This window comes from Nomascus leucogenys, chromosome 22a (genome assembly GCF_006542625.1).
Source record: "Nomascus leucogenys isolate Asia chromosome 22a, Asia_NLE_v1, whole genome shotgun sequence".
NCBI lineage: Eukaryota > Metazoa > Chordata > Mammalia > Primates > Hylobatidae > Nomascus > Nomascus leucogenys.
The window spans coordinates 43,954,332-43,976,668 of record NC_044402.1 but is presented as its reverse complement, the minus strand read 5'-3'; the positions used below and the strand labels follow the sequence as shown (position 1 = coordinate 43,976,668).

The following is a 22,337-nucleotide window of genomic DNA, read 5'->3' as shown; positions in this document are numbered from 1 at the left end:
TATCTCAGCAGCACATCATGAGAATATTTATTCGTATTGTTGTAAACATGTTTTCTTTCCTGTTATGTGCTGGAGGAGTTGGCTTATGGGTTGCAGGACCAAAACCTGAAAACATCTCTGACTGTGTGTCACCAGGCCACACAATGAATACATCACTTAGGTTAGCATGAGAAATAGGGGAAAACAGCTGTGAAGCCCATGAACTTTCCAAGAAGGTAAAGGAGAAAAAAAGAAAAAAAAAAAAGATGGGTTTGAAGTCTAAGTTTTACTATGAACAGCACCCTGCTGAGATCATAAAAGTGAAAAATACCATCAAGATACATGAAAAAGGAAACACCAAAGGGAAGAGTGATAACAAGGCTCCACAGAGCGCAGCTTCCTTTGACAAGATGAAAAAGAAATGAAAAGAGGAAGGAGATAAATGGAACAGCCCTCTGCCTAAAGTTTCTGTCCATGGAGAAACTGACATTTAAGTACTGCTCAACAGGAAAAAGAAAAAAGACCTGGTTATTGAAGTTGGCTTTGTTGGAGATGCGTTACACAGATACAAATACAAAGATGGGTTTGGCCAATGGGCATCGTGTCAAGAAGCCTAACCTAACAAATTCTGAACATTAAGCTACCTTTTATCTGCCAGCCCTTGGTAATCAGAAGAATCCCTCCTCCTCACCCTAACTTCTATGGGGCTATTTCCAAAGTGAGTCATTAAAGTGAGTAAGAGTGAGTTGGGCCTTATGACACAAGGAGACAAGACTATTTGAGGACAATAGACACAGGTTTTCATACACATTTCATGTTATTCTGAATTACTGATGGGTTCACTAATGGAAATATTAATTGAGCATAGCCAGTAAGGAGAACCACAATTAAGCTGGTATCTCTGGGTTCTGGATATCATCCTCAAGAAAACTATTTACTAATTACATTGAATGAGGTTATTAAAATGTGTAAGTTTCACACGAAAACAAAAAGACAGTTCATTCCAAATTGTGCATATGGATATATAATGTTAATTATGGGAATTCCATTTTGAGAATTACTACAATTTTATGTGTTCTGTATAAAAACAGGAAAGTAGCTGTTCCAATATATAAAAGGAAAACATTTAAAAATATATTTTGTTGGCAAAATCAGTTGCCAGAATGCATTCAGTCAACTAACAAGCACTCCTCTGTGGCAAGAAGCCCTGCTTCTGTGTTGCAGCAGGCAGCTACCATCTAAATGATGAGATCAAGAAATATACAGCTGATAAAAAGATAAAAATTATGTAATAGTCCAGGGATTACATGTGTACTATGGATCAGCTCCAATTACTTGAAAGCTTTTGGTATTTAGTTCGTTATAGCAAATGTTTTCTTTTTTAAATTTTCTTCTGCAAATGTTTTCTTGTAATGAAAACTATTTCCCATTCAGCAGAATTACAAAAATAGTCAAGAAGAAACGTTCTGATTGATGTATATAGTTAGAATGTGTATTAAAGATTATTATAAAATGATAACTGAATTATATCCATTTCTAAAGTATGTTGGGACAGAATTTTTTAAAAATATGATTCAGTTTTGAAAGTTGTTTTACCACTGGATCAGTGTGGTTCTTAAACTTGGCTTTATCTGGGAGTCATCAGAGGGGATTCAAAAGATACCATTACCTGGATCTACCTCCAGAGATTGGGATTTTAATTGGTCTGCATCTGGATTTTAAGAGCCCTTCTGGTGACTCAGCTGTTAGCTAGGTTTGAGAGCCACTGTCCTAGATTATCTGTCTTGCTCCAGTAACATTCTTTTTCTAAAATCATATATAGTATATTAATAGAAATAAATCCATGGAAATTCCAAGTAAAATCAGAATATCTGGGGTTTTTCTCTGGAACTGAAATTCCTATGTGTGAATAATGCCCAAGAATTGCTTATTCCTTTCACCAGCCAAACAAAGCAAAACAAACAAAAAAAAAAACATTTAAAAACCTAGTAAGATGTTGACTTACCAGATATTAAAGCATACTAAAAGCTTCTATACTAGAATCAGTATGGTAGTGGATAGGAACAGAGAAGTCAGTACAACAAAGTCAAGATCTCAGAAAGATCCCAGTTTATGTGCAAAGTTAGTAACAAGGAATGTGGCTCAATTCAGTGGAATAGGGATGAATTATTTCTGAAATTCTGCTGGAACAAACAAGTGTCCATAAGGCAGAAAATAAGCATGATCACTATCTTATACACACAAAGAATATGTAAATTAAGGAGGATGAGAAACAATAATCTTAAAGAAAATCTATGAGATTCTATGTAGGACCTAGGGCAGTAGAAACTTTCTTAACAAAGATTGGAATCTCAGAAGCTGTAAAATACAAATAGACATAATTGACTATATAAAAACATCAATGTTTTCATGCAAAAAATACTATATGCAAACATTGTATATAACTATTAGATCTGAAAACCATTTGAAAGGCTGTCAGATATAACTTTTCAAAGCTAAAAATATGACCCATACAAATATCAAATAAGCATGTGTCAAAGATTTAGTCAATTCATTAATTAATGAGGGAACCAGTAAAATAGTAAGCCGGTTCAAAGGAGATTTTGAGGATTGTGTAGAGAAGACCAAATGTTGCTCAGAAGGACTGAGTATGAAAATGTCCTGTTATTTGCCGTATCCTCAGGGCTAGCACAGGGCCTGGAAAATAGCTGGCATAGATTAAACTCCTGTTGAACTAAAATTATACTGAGATCTTTTACTAATGCTGAGAAGTAAAGAAATGGAGAATTTCTCACACACACACACAGAAAGCCACATGGATGTCTGCCCAATTGTAATAATACTTAGGTTGGAAGAGAAGATAAATGTCATAGATTTCAGCTTTACCAGGCAGACTAACCCTGGATTGATAAAAAGCCTTGTACGTCTTTGTAAAATCTGGCTTTAATTAGATAGAAGCACCACCTGTAAGGCTGCTCAATGTGCTCTTTTGTTTTATTTATAGGGAAATGTGTCCTTCTCATGTCCACAGCCACAGACTGTCCCTGTGACTTTTCTGAGCTCCAGGAGTTACCTGGCTCTGCCAGGCAACTCTGGGGAGAACGAAGTGTCTGTCACCTTTCAATTTCGAACGTGGAACAGAGCAGGACATTTGCTTTTTGGTGAACTTCGACGTGGTTCAGGGAGTTTCGTCCTCTTTCTTAAGGATGGCAAGCTCAAACTGAGTCTCTTCCAGCTGGGACAGTCACCAAGGAATGTCACAGCAGGTAACAGTTGTATTCCCATAAACCTGACATATCCACATGGAAATCATTTGGTAATTAGTGGGTGAGTGAGGCAGTGAGATGCTCCATGCCCCCACTAGAGGAACAGATTGCTGTTTCCTTTTAGACTGTTCTGTGTGGCACACAGAGCCATCACTAAAGTGTTCTTTTGACCAAAATGACTATATATGAGAAATATGAAATGCATATTTCTGCAGACATACCTTCCCATATACAAGGAATACCCTTGAGCTCCATTTCCTGACAAACATATACCAGCCTCCATCCCAAAGAACTAGGGTCAGGACCTCATGGAACAGACAATACCCAGAGGCATGTTCCTCTCCTGTCCTCCTCCTCCTTTCCCTTCTCCGCCCCGCCTCTCAGGGTCTGTGCACAAATGTTCTATACACAGTAGGCAATTGATAACTATCACTTTTCAGGGAAAGATGCCCCACAAATACCAAGAGTTCTTATTCTTTTGTTGATGGCTGATTCATTTTCTGGGATAGCCGGGCACCCTGGAAGAATCTCAGCTCCTCCACTTACTGCCCTTCTGAAATGCAAATCGTGAAGACTCCTAAGCCTCAGCTGTTTTCACTTGTGAAATGGTAAACCTCAGATGTCCTTTGCAGGAAGAACAATAGGAAGGAAGTCTGATTTTATTAGCACAATGCCCACCCCACACACAGGCCCTCTCATCCCCACTCCCCATCAGGGCCTGTTTTTGTTAGGCAAATGCTTTGACATCCCTGCTAGGTTAGGGGCTCAAATCCCATGAAGCCAGACTGAGTTACAATAGATGGAAACTAATCTCACATGCATTCAGATGTGGGCAAGTTTGTTAACTACAGAGCTGCTGGATTTTGATGATTGGATTTGCAGATGGGAGGAGTACTGTGTCCTAAATCGACATTAGGCATCAGAACTAAATGGGGGCTTAAAAAAAAAAAAAAAAAAAAAGGTGTAATCTGAAAAAGAAAAAGGCACAGACGAAGAGGCTGACTTCCGCTTGAGACCAGGGGATTATCATACTCAAAAAAGATTCCTTTTGGCTGTAAGAGGCACATGTGACTACACTGCTATTAAATGTTGTGGTATGAAAGCACGATTTCAAGACCTGTGAAGAAATTCGGAGGGCGGGGCCTTATCTCAGTATTTCTGGAACAATCAGGCAAGTCCTGGGTGTTAGAATCTGTGGCTACCTCACACAGGTGTTTTAGGGGAGATAAAACAGATACTCAGAGGGGATGTATATTTTTTATCTTTTATAAATGCAAACCTAGTTTCCATTTCCTCACGAATAAGATTTTTTCCAAGAAAGTTTAAAATCATGACCCACACACAGATACAAAATGAACATATGTCAGAGATTTTCTTTAACTCATTAATGAGAGAACCAGTGTTAGGGAAATAAGTAAAGATAAAATTGCCTACCAACATAATGAATCAGTTTCACAAGGTAGAAATGAAATAGTCTTATGGAATAAGTATTAAGCCAGACTGTGATGCACATTTCAGGCAATCGCTAATGTGATTGCAAAGATAAAGAAATTTCATCCATTTATATAGCCAGGCAGATACAACCCATTACATACATGTTCTAAAGATAAAGGACAACTTGTCTTCAAGTAAGAGGACTTGACAGCGCCGTTTGCTACACAGCCCATCTTACATTCACCTGGTAATTGGGGAGGCACACTCCTTTATGCAAAGGAAAACTAAACTCCTTCATGTCTCTTTGACAAGTGGGTAGTTACAACTTGGAGCCAGTCACCTACGTTAAACTCCCACGGAGACAAGGAGATAGGAGCGCTACCTTTCTTGATGTTTACATTTCAAAGAAATGTCTCCAAGGTCCTCAAGAAAAACACTCCTGGAAACAAGAAAGAGGCTAAATAAGATTTTGTTTGTTTGTTTGTTTTAAGATTTTAAAGATGTACAATTATAAGTTTTCTGAAAGAAATGCTCTAAGGAAAAAAGTGAATGAAAATGTGTATCCCTTTTAGCACTAAGAAAGCTTTTGTTGTTTTGGTTTGTGTTTACCCTTACACCAGTAAGGCCTGTTTAAAGAAGTACCACACATTTATAGACAGAAAAGAGATGCCGACTAGGTAAACTTGTCAATATCCAAAGGGAAAGGCAAATCCCTTCCCTGTACACACTTTGCATCTCTATGGACAAGCATTATTTGCATTATTATCAATGTTCTGCAAGTTAACTTCTGTCACTACACAGCTGTAAAGTAACCTAGTCCGAGATGATGGTTTACAATCCTGTAATATCAGCTAATCTTTCCATTGAAAAGATATCCAGTAATCTCCTTTGCCCATTTCAAAGACTGCCCTCAATTTTTTTCCTGCATTAGTTGGTTCAGTTTTACTGCTGATGAGTTGCATATATTCTGGATTCAATGAAGTGCTGAACAAGCACTTCGTCCAGTTCTGGGTTGCACAATAACTAGAATTAAATATAATTAAAGTTCTTAAGTCTCATCAGGATTTTGCTTTAGCTCATGGCTTTGTGTGATATTTTGCCTCTGCAGTTAAAATGTTGTAGTTGTTAAGAGATCATCTTCATACTCAAATGTGTTTAAAATAACATCTATGTTGTGGGCAATTAATTTAATAACTTCTCATTGAAATATTTATAGATTCTACTCTATCTGATTTTCTTGTGCATAAACTATGGCCAAAGGCCAAATACAACCTAATAGAAAACAAAAAGAAAACAAATGTGGATGATAGACATGAAAACAATTATACAAAGATCTGCTTTTATTTGTCAAAAGATATTCTTAAAGCGGGCACTTTAGGCAGTTATAAAAAGAACATGTCAAAGATTTTGTTTAACTCATTAGTTTATGAGGGAATCAGTAAGATGTTACAGCTGCAATGATTTTGTGTATAATGTAAAACTGGCTTATTCCATGGGATGGGGTAGAGGAACCAGGAAGAAGTTCAATTGTATTTCTACCAGACAAAATTTATTTGCATGTCTATGGACAATAATCATTTGCCTGCTTTCAATTTTCTACAATTCACAGAGTGGTAAAAGAATTCAAAGAAGGGGCCAGGTGTGGTGGCTCATGCCTGTAATCCCAGCAGTTTGGGAGGCCAAGGCATGCAGATCACGAGGTCAGGAGATTGAGACCATCCTGGCTAACACGGTGAAACCCCATCTCTACTAAAAATACAAAAAATTAGCCAGGTGTGGTGGCGGGTGCCTGTAGTCCCAGCTACTCAGGAGGCTGAGGCAGGAGAATGGCTTGAACCCAGGAGGCGGAGCTTGCAGTGAACCGAGATGGTGCCACTGCACTCCAGCCTGGGTGACAGAGCAAGACTCCATCTCAAAAACAAAAAAAATTCAAAGAAGGTAAAAGGCACAGAGACATGCAGAATCATATAATCCTCGAGATTGTGTTTAGACAATGCCTAGTTTTCCATTGAAGACATCCAGAATCTTGGTTGATTTTAAAGAATAATTTATTTCCTTACACTTTATTATTACTTCAGTTTCTATTTCATACATCACTGAAGGTTAAAAGGGAAAGCTAAAATATTAATGTTAATGTTTAATTTTTAAGAAGTACTACATTTGAAATGCTAATAATATACTAACTTCACATAAATGCATGTTAGGAAGAAAAATAAATCAAGCATAGAGTCATGTTAATAATTTACGGGTTTCCTAAGACTATCAAATAAAATGTTAACTTTATAGGAAAATTTCTATTAGTCTAAAGTTTATTATGATATATGTAACTTCTGAAATAGTTTCGATCTTGGCCTAATTTTAAACTTCAGTGCAATGTTAATTTAATAGGCCTCATGAAGCTAATCTTATTTTTAGCCCATTTATTGGCATGTATCTTTGACATATTACCAGGTAATACACAGAATACCTCTAGTGATTTTAAATACCTTAACGTTTAAATTTACCATCAAAGACAATTAATTATATTACCAAATTATTTGACAAGATTAGTTTCATAATTACTACTAAGAATTATAAAATAATGTGGATGTGAGTGTAAATATATAAAAATATTGTACATATATAAGGTACAACTCCAGTTCTTTCCTAAACATTTTTTATCAAATATTAAATAATAGCTTTTATTTTATTTTATCTTTTTGAGACAGCGTCTCACTCTGTCACCCAGGCTGGAGTACAGTGGTGTGATCTCAGCACACTGCAACCTCCACCTCCCAGGTTCAAGTGATTCTCGTGCCTCAGCCTCCGAAGTGACTGGGACTATAGGCTAGTGCCACCATGCCCAGCTAATTTTTTGTTTTTTAGTAGAAATGGGGTTTCACTATGTTAGCCAGGCTGGTCTCGAACTCCCCACCTCAGGTGATCTGCCCGCCTCAGCCTCCCAAACTGCTGGGATTACAGGCACGAGCCACCATGCCCAGCGAATAATAACTTTTAAAAGACAGTATAATTATATCTATAATGTGTTAATTCAGAAACACACGAATATATGTTAAAGATTTTAACTAATCAGTGAAGAAACGAGTAAGATGTTACAATCAGTTTGGAGGATAATTCAAAGTACTACAAATACAGGCAGATAAGAAATGCCAAAATGAATTACAGACAGATATGAAATGGTTCAGTAACCAACTGCACCTCGCCAGGCACAAGTCATTTGTATTTCTATGAGTACAAGTCATTTTGCATTACTATCAGTTTTCTACAATTTACAGGGCTGTAAAATAGCTCAGACAGTGAAAGCAGGGTTTACCTTAATTAATGGGTGCAGTAAGACAGACATCCAGTGATCTTCCCCCCATTTCAAATCCTGTTACACCCCATAAGTATGTGCAATTATTATCTGTCAACTTTTTCTAAAAAAAACTTTTCACAATCATTCTTGACATATTTTTTATCAACTCACTTTCTTGATTCTTGCAAAATATTTTTGTTAGATTCAGTGAAGCAAGTAAGTTTTGCATTTGAAGATTGAACCAAACTGTGTTGTTTTTATCCCATTGTAAAGGTTCCTAATGTATATACTTAATAATTAAATTCTAGTTACTTTAAGCAAATTACGAGAATTTGTTATAGTGATTCTTCAGAAAGAGTAATATTTTTATTCATGTTTTATTTTCGTAATAAGTGAAATTTTTAAATTAAAGATAGGTGGTTAATTTTTTTTTCAGTGATACATGAACATGTAAACACCACTCTTCTCTGACTTATTCAGTGATCTGAATCAAATTGTTTTCAAGTGTTTACAGAGCTCATAATTTAGAGTTGTCTCTGACTGATTGTATTTCCTCCAGGTGCTGGATTAAACGATGGGCAGTGGCACTCTGTGTCCTTATCTGCTAAGTGGAACCATATGAATGTGGTGGTGGACGATGACACAGCTGTTCAGCCCCTGGTGGCTGTGCTCATTGATTCAGGTGACACCTATTATTTTGGAGGTAAGAGAAGGCAACTGAATGACATTGGCAGTGGAACCACTTTTTATCTTTATTGCTTTGCATTTTGAGTCTCTAGTCAAATTTAAACCAAGTTGATACTAAGAAATCATTTATCTCTAGCCATGAAATTAATACCTTTTGAGTTTGTAAAAAAACATGAAACATTTAATCAATTTTTCTTCCCAACACAAAAATGAGTATCTGCAGAAAGTTTACTTGCTGTTTAAATAACTTCATATTTTCATTTAACATTAAAAGAAAAATATATTTGAGCTACATGTAGCAAATAAGTGGAAACTTTCAAACATCAATATCATAATCACATCTCTACAACAGATAAATCCATTTATACTTCTAATAGTTATCTTGTAAAAAGAAAACAAATCATACTGTCTGAAGTCATTGGCTTACATGAAATATTCCTGATATATTTAAGTCTACATCTAAATCTATACTGTTGTATCATTATTAGTACACAGCTCAGTTTATAGATAGATAGGTGGATAAATATTTTTTACATAGAGAAGGAGTAATAGGAAATATACTGATTATTAAGTACTTTCAAAACATTGACAATAATAAATATTAATTAATAGGAGATAAGCATATTAAATGAATCTATTATAATTGGTGTTACACTGGTGCAAAATACTGAATGTTTGCTTACCCCCCAGATTCATATGTTGAAATCCTGACCCCCAAAGTCATGGTGTCAGGAGGCTTTGGAGGGTAATTAAGTCAGGAGGGTGGAGCCCTCATGAATGGAATTAGTGCCCATATAAAAGAGGCCCAAGAGAACTCCCTTGCCTTTCCTGCCATGTGAAGTTATAAGGAGAAGACTGTAGTCTATGAAGCAGACACTGCATCTGCTTTGCCTCACACTTAGACTTCCCAGCATCCAGAACTGACAGAAATAACTTTTCTGTTTGTTGTGTAAGCCACTCTGTTCATGGGATTCTGTTAATAGCAGCCCAAACTGACTATGAGAACTCATACATAAAGAAATGGAAACAAGTGGATCTTTTGATTATAAAGGAGGTTTGGATTTTTTTAATTAAAAGAACCACTAGGAATACCAGCAAAACCCTGCTATGTATTCTAGAATGCTCCTGTGAGCCCAAAGATTAAGCTTTTATATCTGGAAACCACAGTGAAGAGAAACAATCCTGTGAGAAAACTTGTCACATGGGGGCATGGATGCCTGTAAATTACAGCATTCTGTTATTATCCCATATCACCACATATATGATAAGAAAACTCATTATCAAGTAAGAAAGTTTTCAACTAGGTACGAAATTCCATGCTGGACACAGATACAGAGAGCCACTTTTCACAGTACCTAAACACTGAGGTGTTACCGAGGTAATTTAATTGCTTGTAATTCTTACTGGAAAGGTAAATATATTCAAACTTTCTTAGTAATAAAAATTGTATGTAAACAGAAATACAGATCTAGTAATAGAAGACTTGTTATATACATGCAGTCCTATACATTGCAGTTTACCTCATCAGTATTTGTGGTGTTTCACAAAGAATATGTATTTTTCCAAATATACAGCCACAGACATTCAGAGACTTCACTGAGCTGTCCTCTGGCACAGTGTGTATTTAAATTGTTAAAGAAAATTAAAATGGCCTGAGGAATCTCTGACCAGACAAAGCCTTGTAAGTGGCCTTAACTTTGCTTGATTTACCAATATAAGCAAAACTTAACTTGAGCTATTTCTTGTAAATGGCTTTAAAAATAAAAAAAAGTCAAACTTAAGGCTAACCAATCAGAAGCCAATTAACTTATATAACTAGAGACTTTCCAGCAGGATCAACCAAATAAGGCAATTGTATAACTACAACCAGTGAAAAATTTGCTACTATATTTACCTTACAGAAGCTGTCCCTTTTTGTTCCCTTGAAAGGGTCCCTGAACCAGTTCCCATTTGAAGCTGCTTCAGCAGTGATTCATGAATCACTGTTAGCTCAATAAACTTTTGTGCCTCCATTCACCTTTTATTAATGGATACATTTATATCTGTAGTTGGATGCTTTTTTCCTCTAAGCAGACACAACGTAAACCTGAAGAGCTTAAGATTTATTTTTTTATTTTTATTTTTTGAGGCAGAGTCTTGCTGTGTCCCCCAGGCTAGAGTGCAGTGGTGCAATCTCGGCTCACTGCAAGCTCTGCCCCCCAGGTTCATGCCATTCTCCTGCCTCAGCCTCCCGAGTAGCTGGGACTACAGTCACCCACCAACACATCTGGCTAATTTTTTGTATTTTTAGTAGGGATGGGGTTTTCACCATGTTAGCCAGGATGGTCTCGATCTCCTGACCTTGTGATCCGCCCTCCTCGGCCTCCCAGAGTTCTGGGATTACAGGCGTGAGCCACTACACCGGGCCAAGATTTTTAAAATTAGTTAATGCCTTGATGTATCTTGAGTGGATGATAACATAAGGAGTCCTCAGAAAAACGCAGCCATGCCCACCAACCTTTTCAGAAGAGCGAAGTTGGCTTAATGAATAATCATTGGTCCAAGGTTGTTAGTGATCTGAGAAATTTCATGTGCTGAGGATAATGCCAAATTAAGGGTTTCCAAGTATGAGTACCAAGATACCTCCTATACCTGCTCTCAGACATATGTGGTATCGACAATTGTCTCTAACAAAACTTTTCCAAACCAAGTAGAAAAAAAACAGTAAACGGAACAGAGATTTTTTTTTTTTTTTTTTATGAGGATAGGACTGAAATCTGTCCCTCCATTAGGATGAGGGCTGTAATCTGTATGACAGAAACAGATGACAGAGTTTGATCCACACTACTTTGCTTTCATAACTGCTAGCCCAGATGGAATAGGTCCAGAAAGAAACTACTGAAATAAGCAATAGAAAATCTCAAACATTATAGTCTTTGACAATGTATATTCATATATAATTCCCATTTCCTTCAGAAAATACGTGATGCTTCTCTTTTTTTAAAAACTTATTTTAGGTTCAGAGGTATACATGTGGAGGTTTGTTACATAGGTAAATTGCATGTAATGGGGGCTTGGTGTACAGATTATTCCATCACCCAGGTAATGAGCATAGTACCCAGTAGGTAGTTTTTCCATCTTCACCCTCCTCCCACCCTCCACCCTCAAGTAGGCTGTAGTGTCTATTGTTCCCTTATTTGTGTCCATGTGTACTCAATATTAAGCTCCCACTCATAAGTCAGAACACATGGTATTTGGTTTTCTGTTCTTGTGTTAGTTCACTTTGGATAATGGCCTCCAGCTCCATCCATGTTGCTACAAAGGACATTATCTCATCTTTTTTATGGCTACATGGTATTCCATGGTATATATGTACCACATTTTCTTTACGCTACTGTTGATGGGTATTTAGGTTGATTCTATGTCATTGCTATTGTGAATGAACATGCACATCTGTGTATCTTTATGGTAGAAGGATTATTATTCCTTTGGGTGTGTACTCAATGGGGTTGCTGGGTCGAGTGGCAGCTCTGCTTTAAGTTCTTTGAGAAATCACCAAACTGCTTGCTGCAATGGCTGAACTAATGTATAATCCCCCCAGCAGTGTATAAGCACTCCCTTTTCTCCACAGCTTTACCAGCACCTGTTATTTTTTGCCTTTTAAATAATAGCCATTCTGACTGGTGTGAGATGGTATATCATTGTGATTTTGATTTGCATTCATATCATGACTAGTGATGCCGAGGAGTTTTGCTTGTTGGCCACATGTATGTCTTCTTTTGAAAAGTGTCTGTTCATGTCTTTTGCCCATTTTTTAATGGGGTAGTTTTTTTTTCTTGCTTGTTAAGTTCCTTACAGATTCCAGATACTAGACCTTTGTCACATGCATAATTTGTGAATATTTTCTTCCAGTAGGTTGTCTGTTTACTCTGTTGATAGTTTCTTTTGCTGTGCAGAAGCCCTTTAGTTTAATTAAGTCCCATTTGTCAACGTTTGTTTTTGTTGCAATTGCTTTCAGTGTCTTTGTCATGAAATTTTTGCCATGTCCTGTGTCCAAAATGGCATTTCCTATATTTCCTAGGTTATCTTCCAGGGTTTTTGTAGTTATAGGCTTTACTTTTTTTTTTTTTTTTTTTGAGACAGTGTGTCACATGTTGCCCAGGCTGGAGTGCAATGACTCAATACAGCCTCAACCTCCAAGGCTTAAGAGGTTCCCCTGCCTCAGCCTTCTGATTAGCCTGGACTACAGGCATGTGCCACCACATTCAGCTAATTTATTATTATTATTATTATTATTGTTGTTGTTTGTAGAGACAAGGTCTCGCTATGTTGCCCAGCCTTGTCTCAAACTCCGAGGCTCAAGCTATCCTTCCACCTCGCCCTCCCAAAGTGTTGGGATTATAGGGATGAGCCACTGCACCTGACAGGTTTTACGTTTTATTCTTTAATGCATCTTGAGTTGATTTTTGTATATGGTGTAAGGAAGGGGTCTAGGAACTGCTTATGGTTAGCCAGTTATTCCAGCACCATTTATTGAATAGGGAGTCCTTTCCCTACTGCATGTTTTTGTCGACTTTGTTGAAGATCAAATGGTTTTAAGTGTGTGGCATTATTTCTGCACTCTCTATTCTGTTCCATTGGTCTGTGTGTCTGTTTTTGTAGCAGTACTATGCTATTTTGGTTACTATAGCCTTGTAGTAGAGGTTGAAGTTGGCTAACGAAATGCCTCCAGATTTGTTCTTTTTGCTTTGGATTCCCTTGGCTGTTCAGACTCTTTTTTGGTTCTGTATCAATTTTAAAATAGTTTTTACTGGTCCTTTGAAGAATGCCATTGGTCACTTGATAGGAATAGCATTGAATCTATAAATTGCTTTGGGCAGTATGGCCCAATATGGTTAAAAACCATATTTATTATTCCTATCCATGGAATGTTTTTCCATTTGTATGTCATCTATGATTTCTTTGAGCAGTGTTTTGTAATTCTTGTTGTAGAGATCATTCACCTCCCTGGTTAGTTGTATTCCTAGGTATTTTACTCTTTTTGTGGTAATTGCAAATAGGCTTGCAGTCTTGATTTGGCTTTCAGCTTGCATGTTGTTGGTATATAGGAATGCTACTAATTTTTGTACATTAATTTTGTATCCTGAAACTTTGCTGAGATTATCAGATCAAGAAGCTTTTGGGCAGAGACGATGGGGTTTTGTAGGTATAGAATCATATCATCTGCAAACAGAGACAGTTTGACCTCCTCTCCTCCTATTTAGATGCCTTTTATTTCTCTCTCTTGCCTGATTGCTCTGGCGAGGACATCCAGTACTATGTTGGGTAGGAATAATGAGAGAGGGTATCCCTGTCTTGTCCCAGTTTTCAAGGGGAATGCTTCACATCTTTTGCCCATTCAGTATGATGCTGGCTGTGGGTTTGCCATAGGTGGTTCTTACTATGTTAAAGTATGTTCCTCCAATGCCTCATTTGTTGAGGGTTTTTAACATGAAGGGATGTTGAGAAAATACCTGATGCTTCTCTAGAGACAAATATATGAAAGCAAACAACATTTCATGAAGGAATGAGGAATATTTTGTGGCAGCAAGAATGAGAATGACTCTTCAAGATGCCCTAATCCCTGGAAACTGTGAATCTATTAAATTACATAAGGGATTTTGCAGATGTAATTAAGGTTGCAGACCTCAGGAGATGATCGTGATTCATGCAGTGGGCTCAATGTAATCACATGAGCACCTAAGAGATTTAACTCTGGTTGGAGGCAGAAGAGACACAGAAGAGAGTTGTGGGTGAGGGGAAGCCAGAGAAACTAGAAGCAGGAGAATGTCTCTCTGCACCATTGCTGGTTTAGAAAATGAACTGGGCACTATGAAGAGCAATGCAGGCAGCCTGACGTTGCTGAGAGGCCCCAGCTGACAGCCAGTGATGAATTGGGACCTCACTCCTACAACTACAAGAAGCTGAATTCTGCTCTAACCTGTATGTGCTTGGACACACATTCTCCCCTAGATCCTTCATAAGGAGCCCAAGAGCACCTTGATTTTGTCCTTGTAAGACTATAAGCAGAGTCATCAGTCCAGCCCTCCCACACTTCTAAAGTGAGAGATAAGAGAATGTTTTAGTGATTTGTTACAGTGATGATGAAAAGCTGATACACATTCCAGCCTCCATCAGATCCATTTATAGACATTACCATTCAGTTCTAAATCCTTGGACAATGCCCAAAAAAAAAAAAAAAAAAAAAAAAAAAAAAAAGGTTTTCTCAAACACGCCCTGAGAATATACTGAAAAAGATACATATATATATATATGGCCAGGCGTGGTGGCCCACACCTGTAATCCCAGCACTCTGGGAGGCTGAGGCGGGTGGATCACTTGAGATCAGGAGTTGAAGACCAGCCTGGCTAACATGGTGAAACCCTGTATCTATGAAAATACAAAAAAAAAAAAAAATTTAGCTGGGCATGATGGCGGAGGCCTGTAATCCCAGCTACTTGGGAGGCTGAGGCAGGAGAATCACTTGAAGAAATATATATATATATATTTTTAATATATATTTATATATTTTTATATTTTTATATATTTATATATATTTATATATTATATATATTTTTATATATATGTATATATATATTTTATATATATATTTTTAAATATATATAAAAAATATTTTTTAAAAAAATATATATATAAGCAAAGAGAATAGTTTCAACAGAAAGTCAAAATAGCCAACAGTTTCTGTGTTTTGTTTTGTTTGGATTGTGTATGGCCTTCGAGTGAAGTAACATACATGATGAACCATATAGGGACACAGTGATAGAAATGGGAAGGATGATCCATGATCATATATGCATACATACATACAGTATGGATTCTAGAGTCCCCTTTGACCTAAAAGTATGAGAAGAGCCCATAACCTGTTTGAAATAGATATGCAGCAACCACAACCCAAATTGTATATGCATAAGTAAAGTTGTCGTTATTTCAGAGATGATATTATGAATTGAATTGTTTTCCCTCAAATTCATATGAACCCCAGAATGTGACCTTGTTTGGAGATAGGATCTTTGCAGAGGTAATCAAGTTAAAATGAGGTCATTAAGGTGAGCGCCAATCCAATATGACCAGTGTCCTTATGAAAAAGGGAAATGTAGATGCAGACACACACAGAGGGAAGACGCTAGGACAGCATGCAGGAACAACGCCTGGGAAGACAGAGGCCTAGAGTGTTACACCTGCAATGCCAGAGCTGCTTACTGAGCTCCTCCCTGACCCCACCTCCCACCTGGGGCTGAGCCTGACCCAGGCCTTAGCACCCATTTCTGCTACACTGCCATAAATCCCTTTTTTTAAAAAAAAATTAAAATATTTATTTGACAAATAAAAATTCTGTATATTCAAGGTATACTATGTGACGATTTGATATAGGTATATACTGTGTTCTGACTACCACAGTCAAGTTAATTAACACATCCATCACACCACACATAGTTACCATGTTGATGGCAGAGGGGAGTGAAGTCATTTAAAATCTGCTTAAATTCCAGGTAAATAAAACGGTATCATTATGTATCACCATGCTGGATCATCATGCTGGATCCCTTTTGTTTCATGGGGTTGTATCACCGTGAAACAGTATCAGCATGCTGGATCCCTTTTGTTTCATGGGGTTGTTGAGAAAAGACTGCAAATTAAGGACTGAAATGCATGTCTTCCAGATAGGCCTAAATAAAAGATCACACCCGGGAACCGATTTTAAATAGACCACCCTTTATGGAGCTTCCCTTCATCACTGTGCCCAGCGGAATTGTAACAATGCTAAATGAGTGCCGTTACCTTTTTCCCTGCTTTATGTGCTGGTTTTATTGCACCATCCAGGTGTCCCAGAGCCTTGGCTCCTCTGGAGCATCTTACTGATTTCCCACTGCCGCGTGAAGAAAGGCCATGTTTTGCCCAAAGTGACTAATAGTTTTACTCAGTCGGTTATTTCAACTTATTTTTATTGCGCAGTAATGTTGCAGTGAAACATTTTACTAAGTCAGGGAGCACATCAGCCTTTCCTAGACAATAATAAACAGAGTACTTGCCAGCTTAGTCCATGACTGAGTACAGCCAAGAGACACTGCAGCGTAAGAGAGGGCGGCCAGAGTGGGCAGGTCACAGAAGGGTGCAATAAATCTTCTGCCCAGGGATGTTTACGCAGAAAGTTCTTGGTCATTAGAAATGCCATTTAACTGTGTAAATAATAAGATACGTTTGCTAATCAATGCTTGAGGTGCTTCCTGAGAGTATTAGTATAGTTTTGCATTTTACTATTTTTTTTTCCAGAATCCTTTTAAAATTATGTTGGAGACAGCACAATATGAAAGTAAAATTCGGCCCAGCACTGTGGCTTAAGCCTGTAATCCCAGCACTTTGGGAGGCCAAGGTGGGTGGATCACAAGGTCAGGAAATCGAGACCATCCTGGCTAACACAGTGAAACCCTGTCTCTACTGTCTCTACTAAAAATACAAAAAAAAAAAAAAATTTAGCCGGGCATGGTGGTGGGCGCCTGTAGTCCCAGCTTCTCAGGAGGCTGAGGCAGGAGAATGGCATGAACCTGGGAGGTGGAGCTTACAGTGAGCCGAGATTGCGCCACTGCACTCCAGCCTGGGTGACAGAGTGAGACTCCGTCTCAAAAAAAAAGTAAAATTCATCCCTAAAATTGGCTGTCAGCATGGAAATTATAAATCTCATTTTCTAAACTCTGACAGTCCTTCAGAGCAAACTTTCCACAGAGCAATTGTGAAAACAGACAATGTCAATCTGCAGTTTCTGATTTTTTTCTTTCCTCGTATTCCGAGGTGTGCATATGTGCCCCAAATTGATTAAAACATTTGCTATAGATGACAGATTTTATAACAAAAAACAAATAAGCCAATATATCCAAGACCCATCATTTCAAAAGTAAAATATTTAGGAAGCACTAAAAGGGATAAGAATGAAAGTACCATTTAGTTTTTTAAATGATACTAAATAACGTTGATTACAGAATATGCTTTGTCAAAGTATAAATATAGTATCACCTTTAGGGTTTAAATTCTACAGGTGAGATTTTATAATGTCCCATTATTCAAGAGCCCATTTCCATAAATATATATATGCTAATGTTAGAAATGCTTTTATTTTTACTCATATCATAATTTTATTCATGTTTACTGTGAAATAGATCATATATGTACAGTTAAAAAAATTGCTAATTTTTCAAAGGAATGTTTATATTGTTACATGAATATACCATATTTTATCAGTTCTACTGTCCCATTTTGCTGTTGTTAGGCAATTTTCATTTTCGTTTTTAGATTTGCTTTATAACATTTAGGGGGGTGGTGTTTGTTTTATAGTTTTGCTTTTTTTTTTAGACAGGGAGTCACTCTGTTGTCCAGGCTGGAGTGCAGTGGAGCAATCACAGCTCACTGCAGCCTCTGCCTCTCCAAGCTCAAGCACTTCTTCCACCTCAGCCTCTGGAGTAGCTGGGACTACAGGCCTGCACCACCACACCCGGCTAATTTTTGTTGTTATTGTTTTTCTTCGTATTTTGTAGAGACAGAGTTTTGCCGTGTTGTTCAGGCTGGTCTGAGGTGATCCACCCACCTAAGCCTCCCAAAGTGCCAGGATTACAGGCATGAGCCACCATGCCCAGCCTAAAATTTAGTTTTTAAAATATTTTTAACACACCTAGTTTTTCCAGTGAATTCTGCATTCCTTGTGTGTGCTTTTGTAACTTTATTTACCCATCTGTATAGTAAACTTTGGGAAACACCAGCTCTAACCACCATGTTTAACAGCATAAGCTGGTTGTTAAATTTTACTGATGCATGTAAACCCAAAATAGATCATTTCTTCACATAGAAACAGACTTTGGTTCCACTAGTATTCATTACTCATTTTAGTAATTTAAAGACCACATGACACAAATTCTTCTTGAATGCTGTGCAGTGCACTGAAAGAGACTAATAAGCCCTTTTCTGTTTTCTCAGCAAATTTACTTCTTGTGATATTTCTGTTCATATAGTTTCCTATGACACATAGCGTCACTGAGTCAAATAAGTGAAACTAAAAAGATTAAAATTAATCGTGTAATCCAGTTTTAATAATGAGTTCATTTCATTATGTTCCTTTTTCCTTTCCATTTGTTTTATACTGGCCTGGAGAAAAAAGGCTTGATGGATAAAATCCACAGTATTTTCTTCCTGACTAGCTTATATATTTAGAATGGCCTGCATATGTACAGCTGCAGACACTAACTTCATTCCTACAGTATAATATCCACCAATGTTTGAAACTAGTCAGCTGCACATTTTATTTATTTAAAAGGATTTGGATTTTTATACAATATTTAAAAGCCACAAAATGAAAAGGGATCAATCAGCATATACCTTGGAGGTCCTTCCAAGAGTCTCAGTATCCAACAGTCATGGAGGCTGTGACCTTTTTCCTTCTTTTCTTAGCCTGCTGGTCATTTAAGGGTCACCAGAGATGACTCATGCTCTAGTTCTTAAAATCAAATTTGTTCCACCAAATCCAAGACCCTGAATTTGTTCAAATTGTAAAAACATCCTCTCGCACGTGTCCACCAAAATATATTCTATTCAAGTGAACAACAGCTTTAATTGCTGACTCAACTCTCAAATTCTAAAAATGTCTGTACTGCTTCATCATCAGGGGCACCAGGAATTTCACATATCACACATTTTCCAACTTTGCCGTATTTTTCATGTCAAAGTTGGAAAATACCGTGGACTTTATCCATCAAGCCTGTTTTCTCTGAGCCAATATAAATTGACAATGGAAAAGAAAAAGAAGCATAACAGAACGAACTCGTTATTAAAACTAGATTAACTATACTCTTTTCAGTTTCACTTATTTGATCCTTAATGATGCTATGTCTCATAGGAAACCATATGAACTGAAAAATATGTCATCACACATTCTTCCCCGGTTCCAACTTCCAAGTCTTCTTCCACCATGTTCTTAGTAGGACCACGTTAGTAGGGCTCAAGTATTTCAGTCTGGATTTGTACCTGATTCTTCAATGCATCTCTCTCTGTGGCGTCGCCCACGATGATCTTGCCGCCTGGTTTGCTGGTCTTCCCCACCGGAAAGGCGGCGCGCAGCCCCTGCTGGTGCTCCCCGAGGCCCTGGCCTTCCCGGAAGCAGCGCTTCTGCATGATCTTGTGCGCCACCGTTCCCACCACGTTAGTGAGGAAGGAGCTGCTAGGCCGGTTTGGAGATCTCCGTCTGTCCTGTTCCTCCTTCACTGGGGGAGGAATGGCAGCTTTGGAAGACCGTGACTGAGGTCTTGAATCCTCTTCATAAGGAAAATCTCGGGGTGACTCTTTCTCTGCCAGAGAAGTGGGAGGGACAATGGCAGCTCCACCCAACTACTTTTCCTCCTCTCTCGTTCCTAATCTTCCCCTTCATCAGAATCTGGATCTGGTCGCCTTGATCAGAACTCCCCTAGCTTTTTGCCTGTCTTTAGGTCTCTTTTCCCTTTCTTCTATTTCCTTTCGTATTTCTAGCTCCTGCTGTGTCTGTCGTTCCTCTCTTTGGGGCTTCACTACTTTCTCATAATCGTAAGGAAACATAGGATCATATTCGTCAGCTAAGGGAATCAGAACGTCCCCTGCAGAAACCCACTGGGAACAGGATCCTTCAGCCCAGCTGCTGCATGCCGTGGTGTGTCACCAATTTGCAGGTCATCTGAGGAGCCGCCTGGCCTTAGGTCAATGACTGGGGCAAGAGCTGCACTGTTTCTAACTTTGGCTCTTTCCCTGAGTGACAGCTGCCTTCCTCACCTGAAGCTGAGACTGCAGAAGTTTGACGTTTTGGGACCAGCCTTCTGCTTTTGAGTCACTGGTCTCCACTCCCAGGCCATCGTATGGGGACATCTTTTTTTTTCAATTTAATGTTGCCCTGCTGACTCTACCCATGGGTAGCCAGGTTAATACGAAAAAATAATAATAAGAAAAACCCATCAATTTCCTGATGCCAGATAAATGGAAAATGTTATTTGCACAAAAGAAACCTTGAGAGAGACCTGGAACAAATCACTGGTGGATGTGGATTTCTGGATCTCACTAGATTTATTTTAATAGAAAGTTTAGGCCAGACGTGGTGGCTCATGCCTGTAATCCCATCACTTGGGAGGCTGAGGCAGGTGGATCATCTGAGGTTAGTAGTTCAAGACCAGCCTGGCCAACATGGTGAAACCCCGTCTCTACTAAAAATACAAAGATTAGCTGGGCATGGTGGTGGGAGCCTGTAGTCCCAGCTACTGGGTAGGGTGAGGCAGGAGAATTGCTTGAACCTGGGAGGCAGAGGTTGCAGTGAACAGAGATTGTGCCACTGCACTCCAGCCTGGCAACAGAGTGAGACTCTGTCAAGAAAGAAAGAAAGAGAGAGAAAGAAAAGAAAGAAAAGGAGGGAATGAAGGAGGGAAAAAAGAAAAAAAGAAAGAAAGAAAAAGAAAGAAAGAAAGTCTAATTCGCAGATGCAGACTTATCTTCTGTACTGTCATTTGTCCATTCTTTTTTTTCTAGTCTGAGATTTCATCTTTTTGAAGTGTTTTTCAAGCAGCACTCTGTATGGTTGCAGGTTGTGCATATGGCCTGCATTTTTTGCATTCATGCCTGAGATAGAGATTGACTGAAGGTCAAATTCTTTTAAACTTACCTTTATGGAATCTTTCTGCTATTCAATGCCATATCTCCTTCCATGATATTGAGAATACAAAATTGACTGTTGTATCGCCAGCCCTCACATCCTTCTTGTAGGAAGTTGCTAGACCGAGAACTTGTGGCAACACTGCATTGAAGTCTGTCACTGCAGTAACACACAGTGACAATTTTCTTGCCAACCTCATATGCTTACACAAAGGAAAGTAACTGGGCTAAAATTTTCATGGGTCTTAATATCTTTATTTGTTTGATTTCATATCTAAAAACATGCGGTGCTTTATGATTAGAATTTGTCCTGAAAGTATCATAACTTTTGGGGGGACACCTGGATTTATTTTAGTTTTTTTTTTTCTAACAGAGTTATTGAATTCATTTTCTTTAAGAATAACCTGGCTGGGCGCTGTGGCTCACGCCTGTAATCCCAGCACTTTGGGAGGCCAAGGCAGGTGGATCACGAGGTCAGGAGATTAAAGACCATCCTGGCTAACACGGTGAAACTCCGTCTCTACTGAAAAAGAAAATACAAAAAAAAGCCGGGCGTGGTGGCGCGTGCCTGTAGTCCAGCCACTCGGGAGGCTGAGGCAGGAGAATGGTGTGAACCTGGGTGGCGGAGCTTGCAGTGAGCAGAGATCATGCCCACTGCACTCCAGCCTGGGCGACAGCGAGAGACTCAGGTCTCAAAAAAAAAAAAAAAAAAAGGAATAACCTAAGTTATATGTCAGGAAACACCACTTGGTGAAAGAAAGATTGGCAGAACTGTTGATATTCCTATAATTCATTACTCGAAAATATTTATTGAATTAATAATCCTCTTAATTCTTAACTTAGTGTGTTTATTTCTTAATGATTAGTGAGATGCAGTAGAATTATACAAAGTTCACTCTCCTATTCTTCAGAAGGTTCTGGTGTACCATTTAAACTTATATTTCTTTTGTAAATATAAAAATATAAAAGATTTTAGTCCTCAAACTTTA

The 22,337-nt window shown here is 38.2% G+C and overlaps 1 protein-coding gene and 1 pseudogene across 1 annotated transcript in view; one reads left to right on the top strand and one right to left on the bottom strand.

The window, feature by feature from the left end:
- Nucleotides 1-22,337, top strand: part of LOC100605972 (contactin-associated protein-like 3) — a 268,405-nt gene that overhangs the window by 163,132 nt on the left and 82,936 nt on the right. Inside the window, 2 exon segments of the mRNA XM_004087052.3 lie at nt 2,984-3,245; nt 8,534-8,677. Of these exon segments, the coding sequence (XP_004087100.2) occupies nt 2,984-3,245; nt 8,534-8,677 (406 nt within the window).
- Nucleotides 19,147-20,574, bottom strand: LOC100606300 (annotated as a pseudogene).